Genomic DNA, 11,237 nt, shown 5'->3' with positions numbered 1-11,237 from the left:
CGTTCGTAGCGAAACATGTCGGGGGCTCTTCTCTTTGTTTTCATTTCAACGTCTATTTGACAGTTAGACATAAATCAATATATAGAGTTAGTGGTAGTACAGCGTCCGGCTGCCGCTGGCCATAACACAAAGGGTATGTTCACACGGAGTGTTTTCGGGCTGTAAACGTCCTGAGAAACAGCTGAAAAATCGGAAGCAGAACGTCTCCAAACTTCTGCCCATTGATTCAATGGGAAAAACTGCGTTCTGTTCCGACAGGGCATTTTTTAATAAATAAATGTTATTTTTTAGTACCAACTTTGTTTAGGTAGCTGGAAATCAGGGCATCCGTTTTGCTTAATGGCAAATTAGTTATTTTCCTAGGAATGAGAAGGGGAGCTGTGCTGGGTACTAACAATGAGAAGGGGAGCCATGCCGGGGACTAGGGCTGAGAGGGCTTTATTTCTGTGCTGTACGTGTTTGCTGACTGCATTACACATTTTAACCTGCATTCTGTGTCATTTTTCTTTCAGAGGCCCACGAGCTGTATAAACTCCTCTTCGATTAGCTCTCCCTAGTGGCAGAGGCAATTTGTTTGGATTTTATCATTTAACTCTATGGCTGAGAGAAGGAAAGCAGGAAACGTGGAGCTCTGTAACAGAAAAACGGAGCTCCGACTGTGCTATAGAGATATATTATGGTAAGAATTTAGGACCTATTGAAATGTCAGGTCCAATTTACACAATCTCACATGTACTGAATATTGCCTTAAACCGAATCTTCTTGGACTTTGTCACCCCAGCTGTGTATTTAGTGAGTACATATTATCAATACACCGGTCCATGTAACCTTCACGCTTTTCCTAATATCGCTATTAGCGCTGATGACTGAAGAACGACTGGTTAATGTGTAATAATCCTCCTCCGGTCCGGTGTATATAAACCAGCTGCCTTGTGATATCTCAGGACGAAGAGTGCCCCCCCCTCCAGTCTTGTCATCATGCAAGTCGTTCTGGCTCTGCTTTTGGGGATCGCTGTTGTTTCTGCAGCTCCTCAAGGTAATGTCGATGTCTATTCTGTACTCAATAACTCCTATAGGCAAGTTCTGGGAAAGTTCTTGGTGCGCGACGATAATAACAGTATAAACAACAATTCGCCATGTCCTACAAGTGGAGTGAGTCAATATTAAGTTTGCAGGGCTGTGAATAATTCTATTTTTCCACCTTTATCTTGCGGAATGCAGGTGCTGTTGATGGCAGCCTGTATTCTGCGGCGATCATAAAACAGTCTCTATGGTCTGCCAGTGAAGTTGTGTGTTAAATGAATTCGCTATTGCTGCTGCCCAGGGGTATGTGTTCCCTTTTACTGGATGCAGTAACGGTCCCCTAGGAATTTTTTAACTTTTTTTAGTTTTGATGTTGTCGTGGCATCCGCATGATTTTACCGCAAATAGCGGGCGACGCCTAAGAATTCAGACCAGAGAGACTGTTTTATGATGCACTTGCTTTATTTCCTTCAGGGCGATGGGTCAATAGCTACGATCAAAATCTACACTATGAGTGTCAGAGTCATCAGAGCATTAACCTAATTATCAGGTAAGTTCTTGAGATTGTCCTGGGGGGGGGGGGTAGCTTGAGGGGGGCAGACGGGACATGTGCCCCAGGTGCTGGGTGCCAACAAGCCACTCTGACTTGATCAGGGTATTTGATATAGTGCTAGGACAGTTATCGAAGTCTTTGCCCCGGTTGCAGGTTCCTAACTACGACCCAAAAAAATCCATGAAATGCAAGCCATAAAAAGTTCCATTGAACCGTTTCTTAATTATGTCAGTTTTTGGAACAGCAATAAAGCCGGGTTCCCACTTCGCATAAACGCTGTGGAATTTCCGCATCGGAATTCTGTGCCGAAATTCTGTAGCATTTACAGTAAAGGAAAACTTATTGAGATTTAGAGAGAGAGAAAGGCAGAGAAAACGTTCAGAAATTGACCTGCGGTGCATGTCCTATTATTATGCTGCCTTTTCGTTTCTTTTCTGTTGTGGGTTTTCCCCATTGAATTCAATAGAAATGTAAAACCTGCAGCAATGAGCCACATGTTGAGACTTTTGCGGTAGAAAATGATGCAATTCCGCCTTAAAACTCGCAACAGCTGTTTTTGGTTTAACCCCTTAATGACCAGCCTATTTTAGCCCTTAATGACCAGGCTATTTTTTACGTTTTTGAATCGTCGCATTCCAAGAGCTATAATGTTTTTATTTTTGCCTCGACATTGCTGTATAAGGTCTTGTTTTTTGCGGGACAAGTTGTATTTTTTAATAGCACCATTTTAGGGGACATATTATTTATTGATTAACTTTTTTTGGGGGGGGGAATAGAAAAAAATCAGAAATTTCGCCACTCTTTTTTGCGTCCTAAATCTACGCCGTTTACCGTGTGGTATAAATAACACAATAAGTTTACTCAGCGGGTTGTTACGATTGCAACGATACCAAATTTGTATAGTTTTTGTATGTTTTACTACTTTTACACAGTAAAAACGCATTTTTTTCAAAATTATTTGTTTTTGTGTCTCCGTATTTGAAGAGCCGTAACGTTTTTATTTTTTCGCCGATGCAGTTGTATTACGGCTTTTTTTGGGGGGGAAGACTTGTGGTTTTTATTGGTACCATTTTGGAGTAGATGCGACTTTTTAATCACTTTTTAATCACATTTTATTAAAGTCAGGATTCACAAAAAACAGCAATTTTTCCGTAGTTTTTTATTTAATTTTTACGACGTTCACCGTGCGGGTTAAGTAATGTAATAGATTTATAGTCGGGGTCATTACGGACGCGGCGATACCAAATATGTGTAACTTTTTTACTTTATTTTGGTTTTTTAATAGTAAAGCCGTTTGTAAAGGGAAAAAGTGGGTTTTTCATTTTTTTTTCACATTTTTTTTTAATTAACTTTATTAAACTTTTTTTTAAACTTTTTTACTAGTCCCATTAGGGGACTTCACTATGCGATCCTCCGATCGCTATTATAATACACTGCAATACTTTTGTATTGCAGTGTATTATGCCTGTCCTTTATTAGGCCCCCGGCTGCCATTGCAGACACAGACACTCGGCGATCGTATCGCCGGGTGTCGGTGGGGGAGAGAGGGAGCTCCCTCCCTCTCTCCAAAACCACTCAGATGCGGTGCTTGTTATTGAGCACCGCATCTGAGGGGTTAAACGGGTGAGATCGATACTAATATCGATCTCACCCGGCAGAGCAGGGACGCCCCCAGCCCTCAGCTGCCTCTGACAGCTGAGAGCAGGGAGATTTGACAGCTCCCTGCTCTGTTTACTTAGTCTATGGCATCGGAATAAGGCCCGTTAGTGAGCGACGTAAAAAGACTATGGGCCGGTCACTAAGGGGTTAAAATTAATTTTAAAAAAACTTATACTTACCACCTGGGCTTTGTCATAGCGACGCTTTCGCCTGTTCTTCTTCCATTGGACGTCTCATCACATGCGACTATTGCAGCGGTCACATGGGCTCCAGCGTCATCCCAGGAGCCCGTACTGCATGGACAACAGAAACGCGTCACCATGACTGTGGCCCGGCATAAGTATGATTTTTTTTTTCCTGTGATTGGCTACAGCGGACACATGGGATAACACGTCATCCTAGGAGGCCGGTCTGGACGAAGAAGCACAGAATTTGGGGTAAGTATAAGATTTTTTTTTTCTAAATTTTGATTTTTGAGGTGAAATCGAATTCAATGGCGGAAAACCTGCAACAAGAAAACGGCAATTACGCAAATACAATTGACAAGCTGCGTATTAAAAAAACGCAATGCAGGTCAATTTCTGAGCGTTTTTTTCCAGTTATCATTTACGCAGCGTACGGATGAGATTTGTTCAAATGTCATCCACTCGGCTGCTACTATATTATGCTGCAGATTTTCCGAAATGAAATTAGTTGCGGAAAATCTGAAGTATTTACACTATGTGTGAACTGACCCTAATGGTTGTCACCTGAAGCATCTACTAACGTACTATTACCAACCACTGTAATTATTCCTAAATATATTTTAGATGAATACTGGCAAAAAAAAATGATTAACCCCTCTCTTATACCTTCCTCCAGCATCCATGACGATGAGTATGAGGATCGTGTCTGGGATTTTGGCTGCAAGAATACCTTTAGTTACCCAAGTTACTGTTCCTGGTCGGGCTACATCAATAACTTTGACGAGGAATTCACTTACGTCTGCCCGTTTGGCACTGTCCTGAGTGGCATGGCTAGTTACCATCAGAATATAGAAGAAGACCGCAGGTAAAAAAAATATTCCATTAAATAGGAAGTTTTCGGTAATGCGAACAATTTTCTGCCCTTATATGTCTATGACTAAGGACTGAAATGCGTTAGACTGGATTCTGATGGAGGTGAAATCATTACATAAAGCGGCTCTATGATTAAGGATTAAAACGCGTCAGCATGGTTCTTCTTTTCCAATGAAATTATGATATCATTCCGTTCTCTATTACTAAGGGATTAAAATGCAAACATATAGGAATGGAGGCAGAAAAAATGGGACATAGATATCAAAACCAGAAAAAAGGCCATACTTACTAGGTAGGTGGGTGGGTAGGTGAAAACCCGTTCCCAGCAGGACGCAGACAGGTCAAAAAATGCTGCAGAAGGAGTGTGCATTAAATAGTGATAGCCCCTCCCACTAGTCTTGAGGGGAGTGGCGAACTAAGTGCTCACAGGTGTGCGATAAATGAGTGTCTGTGTAGTGCTAGGGTGTGAATGGATGGTAAGAAAGAAATATGTATGTATGAAAGTGTCAGAACTGTGTAATAATGTAATAAAAATAAATAAATGTGATGAATAGGGGTCAGTGCTGTGAATAGTACATGGGGTGTCAGTACTATGTGTAATACGTGGAGGGATAATGTGCTGGTCGTCAGGCATGGCGTATTGGGAGGGGCTATCACTATTTAATGCACACTCCTTCTGCAGCATTTTTTGACCTGTCTGCGTCCTGCTGGGAACGGGTTTTCACCCACCCACCCACCTACCTAGTAAGTATGGCCTTTTTTCTGGTTTTGATATAGGAATGGAGGCAGCACTCTCTACACCTTTATTCCTACATGTTCTAATCGCATGAGATGGAACAAGTCGAATGGAACTCGAATTATCTAGTCCACCACGATTCTGTGTTTTGGACATACACGGTTTGTAAGGACCAAAATGCGTTAGTGCGGTTCTGATTTTTTAGATTTAATCCTTTTATAACTGAAATGCGTCAGCATGAGAAGAAATTATGTAATGCTGTTTCCTTCTGTACTTTGTATGATCAGTTCGTCTTGTTTATTAGATTTTTCATTGGATTGATTTTAGACATCAGGATCCTTTTCTGGTCAACCATGCAGATATTGATTATTTGACCTCATCTGACAATTGGACTATGTATTTTATGTGTAGTGCACGGCCTGGGGGGCTGGAGTTTGAATTCCTGTGTTTTACTCTGCCCCTCACACCCTGTACTAGGCATGACACATTGTATCAGTTTTGTGACCGCTTTTTGGGGTATCACATTTTCCTGGTACCCCTCACAGGCATGCTGGACATTTAAAGACTGCGTACACCTTTGAATGTGTGTGTGTGTGTGTGTGTGTGTGTGTGTGTGTGTGTGTGTGTGTGTGTGTGTGTGTGTGTGTGTGTGTCTATGAGTGTGATTGGTGCAACTTTCGAAATACTTTTTATTACAAATTATTTAAACTTTTTTGAGATACAGCAGCTTTGTATCCTGTATACAGAGCAGCTGTATCTAGCGATGAAACCTGTATCCGTCAGGTCAGTGGGACTGACGGGTTCAGAGACCGTGGGTCTTGAGCCACCTGTGGTCGATTATATCAAAGTTATGACTTAAATGTGATGGATAACGGCTCGATCCTGCGTGTGACTGAAACTGTCAGTGCCGCTGACCTGATGGATTCAGGTTTTAGCGCAAGATACAGCTGCTCTGTATACAGGATACAAAGCAGCTGTATCTCAAAAAGTGAAAATTATTTTATTAAAAAGTATTTAGAAAGTTGCACCAAACACACTCATGACATTTTTATTTAAAAAACAAGCAAACAAAAAAACTAGTTTTCAAAGGTGTAGATAGATTTTAAAGGGAGGAAAATATACAACTGGCACAAAGGCTTTCAGGCTTTCCATAGCGCACACAGTACCTTAATTCGGACAACGGGTGCAGGTCCGAGCTCTAGAAGCCTCATTAAAGTCATGTCTATATGATACGTGGATTTTTAATTTTTAAGTGAAAAAAAGATCTTAAAAAAATCATGAAAAATTATTATCTAGATGGAGATATTTGTGCTGTCAAGGAGAGACGACCGTTCAACAAAACTGCAGGTGGAGCGGCTACGTTAATGACTTTGACAATTACCTAAGATGGGACGCACCTTCAAACTATCACCTTGTTGGGGTTCAGAGTTACCATGACAACAGCAGAGAGTAAGTATCTGCACTGGAAAACAGGATGTAATGTCTCAATTTACAATTTTCATAAACCGTAGAGGCCGATATTTTCCTGTATTTGATTTTTATATTCTGAATCCTAAGGCCCTGTTCATAGTTTCAGGAATTTTAAGGCAGATTTTGAACTGTCTGCATGTATTTTCCCGCAGCGTTTTTCACCCGCGGCCATGAAGCTAATACTTGGACCGCGGGCAAAAAAACGCAGTAAAAATACCCTCAGAAATGAGCGCTGCAGGTTTTTTCTGCCTCCCACTGATTTCAATGGGAGGTCAGAGGGGGAAACCGCGGCAAGAAAGAACATGTTGCTTTTTTTTTTTCCGCGAGCGGCCTAAAGCAACCCGGGAAAAAAACTCCTCTGTCTCCTATTGAAATCAATGGGGGCGATTTCAGCCATTTTTTGGTGCTAATTCCGATGCGGTTCCGCGTCAAAATCAGCGCTAAAGCACTCTGTGTAAACCGATTCTTTAAGGGATTTCTGGATAGCCCCAAATATCCCCTTCAGGGAAAGATAGAATTGCATAACAGTCACCAAGAAGCAGCGCAGCCACGTGACCCCAGAAACTTCTCCCCCAAAGTAAAGTACTTACCACCCAGCGCCTGTCCGCTACTGCCGCATCTTGACATGAGCTTGTAGCAGCTTTACTGTGTGATACTGCCACCTGCTGGTCGCACTGATTGTCTCCTCTGAAACAGAGTTGAGTACTCGGCAGACAGGGCATGGGAGCTGGGAGATGCACATGTGGGCGCACCCATGCCATATGATATTAGGGAGGTATTCTACTTGCTCTCAGGGGTTAATGTGATGCCTCACAGAGACACCATAGGACGTTATACGGAGTACCCGCTATTATGTAGTAATACAGACCTGTGGAGACTCCGAATTCACTATAAATGCTCCGTCATCTTTTCTTTTCTTGACTATCAATCTGATTTGTTTTGCAGGGACAGACGCTGGAATTACTACTCATGTCAAAAGAATTAAACGAATAAAACAACATCCGAACGTGTCCTGTTTTCTGTTCTCCTTATCATTGTAATACCACAAGTAACCTCTAGATGGTGCTGTGCCATTTTGTTTTGTATAACACTTTAGACTTTATCCCTTAACCCCTTCAGGACTGAGCCTGTTTTGGCCTTGTGGACACAGATGATTTTTTTCAAATCTGACGTGTCACTTTATGTGGTAATAACTCCGGAATGCTTTTACCTATCAAAAACTATTCTGAGATTGTTTTCTCGTGACACATTGTACTTTATGTTAGTGAAAAAATGTGGTTGATAAATTCAATATTTATTTGTGAAAATCACCAAACTTTTGGGAAAATTTGCAAAAATTAGCGCTTTTCCAAATTTAAATGCATCTGCTTGTAAAACAGATGGTAACACCACACACAATACTTACTATTTCCCATTTCCCATATGTCTACTTTATGTTTGCATCGTTTTTTTGAACGTTCTTTTCTTTTTCTAGGACGTTGCACGGCTTAGAACTGTAGCAGAAATTTCTCACATATTCGAGAAAATTTCAAAAGGCTATTTTTTCAGGGACCAGTTGTGTAGTGACTTTGAGGGGCCCATACAAAACAAACCCCCATAAGTCACCCCATTTTAAAAACTTCACCCTCAAATTATTCAAAACAGCATTAAGAAAGTTTCTTAACTCTTTAGGCGTTTCACAAGAATTAAAGCAAAGTGGGGGTGAAATTTACAAATGTCATTTTTTTTTTTGCAGAAATTCATATTTAATCCTTTTTTTTCTGTAACAGAAGATTTTACCAGAGAAACACAACTCGATATTTACTGCCCATATTCTGCAGTTTTTGGAAATATCCCACATGTGGACCTAGTTTGCTACTGGACTGAAGCACCGGCCTCAGAAGCAAAGGAGCACCTAGTGGATTTTGGGGCCTTCTTTTTATTAGATTATATTTTAGGCACCATGTCAGGTTTGAAAAGGTCTTGTGGGGCTGAAACAAAGAAAACACATAAAAAAAGACACCATTTAGCAAACTACATCCCTCACAGAATTTATCAAGGGGTATAATGGGCATTTTGACCCACAGGTTTTTTTCTGACTTTAGTGGAATTAGGCTATGAAAATTAAAGTCTGTTTTTTTTTCTAAAAAAATTTAGTTTTAGCTGAGATTTTTCAATTTTCACAATAAATAAAGGAGAAAAAGAATCCAAAAATTTGTAACGCAACCTCTTGTGAGCACAGCAATACCCCATATGTGGCAATAAACTGCTGTTTAGACCCAAGGCAGAGCTTAGAAGGGAAGAAGCGCCATTTGGAGCTCAAATTTTACTGGAATGGTTTGCGGCGCAATGTCACATTTGCAAAGCCCCTGCAGGACCAGATCAGTGGAAACCCCCCACAAGTGACCCTGTTTGGGAAACTACACCCTGAAGGAATTTATCTAGGAGTATAGGGAGCATTTTGACTCCACAGGTTTTTTGCCAAATTTAGTCAAATTAGGCCATGAAATTGAAAAGCTAATTTTTTTATGATAACGTGGACATTTTCACTTTTTACAAGGAATAAAGGAGAAAAAGCACCCCAACATTTGAAAAGCAAATTCTCTCGATTACGGCAATACCCCATAAGTGGTCATAAACTGCTGTTTGGACCCACGGCAGGGCTCAGAAGGGAAGGAGCGCCATTTGGAGCTCAAATTTAGCTGGACCGGTTTTTGGGTGCAATGTCACATTTCAAAAGCCCCTGCGGGGCTAAAACAATAGCAGTCGCCCGAAAGTGACCCCATTTGGGAAACTATACACCGTAAGGAATCTATCTAGTGGTATAGTGAGCGTTTAGACCCCACAGGTCTTTTGTAGAATATATTGAAATTGGGCCGTAGAAATTATCAACATTTTTTACACTAAAAGTAGATTTTTTTTTTCATTTTCACAAGGGATAAAGGAGAAAAATGGAAGGCGCGCAATTTGGTTTGAGATTTTACAAAATTAGTTTTCTGACACCATGTTGCATTGAGCTAAGGTACCAGTACAGTGGAAGGCCCCGAAAAATTGCACCCCTTTGGAAACTGTATCCCTGAAGAAATTAATCTAGAAGTATTGTGAGCATCTTGACCCCGCAAGTGTTTTGCAGAAATTAGTACACAGTAGATGTTGCAGATTGAAAATTGCCATTTTTCACAGATATGCCATTTCAGTGACCAATATGTTGTGCCACTGGAGACACACACCCAATAAATACAGAATACAGTAATACCCCATATGTGATCATAAACTGCTGTTTGGGCACACTGTCAGGCCCAGAAGGAGCGCCATTTGGCTTTTGGAGCGCAGATTTTTCTTGGTAGTAGTTTTCTTTGGGGTTCTACTGGTATTTCAGTTTATAATGTGGGGGCATATGTAAGCTGTGCGGAGTACATCAGGGTATATGCAAGCTCTGCGGCGTACGTCAGGGTATATGTAAGCTGTGCGGCGTTTATCAGGGTATATGTAAGCTGTGCGGAGTGCATCAGAGTATATGTAAGCTGGGCGGAGTGCATCAGGGTATATGTAATATGTGAGGCGTACATCAGGACATATGTAAGCTGTGAGGCATACATCAGGGTATATGTTAGCTGTGCGGAGTACATCAGGATATATGTAAACTGTGCGGAGTACATCAGGGTATATGTAAGCTGGGCGGAGTACATCAGGGTATATCTAAGCTGTGCGGAGTACATCAGGGTATATGTAATCTGTGTAGAGTACATCAGGGTATATGTAAGTTGGGCGGAGTACATCAGGGTATATGTAAGCTGGGCGGAGTACATCACGGTATATGTAAGCTTGGCGGAGTACATCAGGGTATATGTAATATGTATGGAGTACATCAGGGTATATGTAATATGTGCGGGTACATGAGGGTATATGTAAACTGTGTGGAGTACATCAGGGTATATGTAAGCTGTGCGGAGTACATCAGGGTATATGTAAGCTGTGCGGAGTACATCCGGGTATATGTAAGCTGTGCGGAGTACATCAGGGTATATGTAAGCTGTGCGGAGTACATCAGGGTATATGTAAGCTGTGCGGAGTACATCAGGGTATATGTAAGCTGTGAGGAGCACATCGGTATATGTAAGCTGTGCGGAGTACATCAGGGTATATGTAAGCTGTGCGGAGTACATCAGGGTATATGTAAGCTGGGCGGAGTACATCAGGGTATATGTAAGATGGGTGGAGTACATCAGGGTATATGTAAGCTGGGTGGAGTACATCAGGGTATATGTAAGCTGGGCGGAGTACATCAGGGTATATGTAAGCTGTGCGGAGTACATCAGGGTATATGTAAGCTGTGAGGAGTACATCAGGATATATGTAAGCTGTGAGGAGTACATCAGGGTATATGTAATCTGTGCGGGGTACATCAGGGTATATGTAAGCTGGGCGGAGTACATCAGGGTATATGTAAGCTGTGCGGAGTACATCAGGGTATATGTAATATGTGCGGAGTACATCAGGGTATATGTAATCTGTGAGGAGTACATCAGGGTATATGTAAGCTGGGCGGAGTACATCAGGGTATATGTAAGCTGTGAGGAGTACATCAGGGTATATGTAAGCTGTGAGGAGTACATCAGGGTATATGTAAGCTGGGCGGAGTACATCAGGGTATATGTAAGCTGTGCGGAGTACATCAGGGAATATGTAAGCTGTGCGGAGTACATCAGGGTATATGTAAGCTGTGCGGAGTACATCAGGGTATATGTAAGCTGTGCGG

At 41.6% G+C, this 11,237-nt stretch overlaps 1 protein-coding gene across 1 annotated transcript; it reads left to right on the top strand.

Annotated features, from left to right (window-relative positions):
- Nucleotides 1–872: 872 nt before the first annotated feature.
- LOC142748704 (hemagglutinin/amebocyte aggregation factor-like) lies at nucleotides 873–7,509 on the top strand. Its single transcript, XM_075855890.1, has 5 exons — nucleotides 873–1,036; nucleotides 1,498–1,573; nucleotides 4,097–4,285; nucleotides 6,326–6,478; nucleotides 7,445–7,509. The coding sequence occupies exons 1-5, from the start codon at nucleotides 979–981 to the stop codon at nucleotides 7,482–7,484; spliced, it is 516 nt and encodes a 171-aa protein (XP_075712005.1). The 5' UTR covers nucleotides 873–978; the 3' UTR covers nucleotides 7,485–7,509.
- The last annotated feature ends 3,728 nt before the right edge of the window (nucleotides 7,510–11,237 follow it).

This window comes from Rhinoderma darwinii, chromosome 3, assembly GCF_050947455.1.
Source record: "Rhinoderma darwinii isolate aRhiDar2 chromosome 3, aRhiDar2.hap1, whole genome shotgun sequence".
NCBI classification, from domain to species: domain Eukaryota; kingdom Metazoa; phylum Chordata; class Amphibia; order Anura; family Rhinodermatidae; genus Rhinoderma; species Rhinoderma darwinii.
Note: the sequence above shows the minus strand (reverse complement) of the source record. Positions and strands in the feature narration are given on the sequence as shown.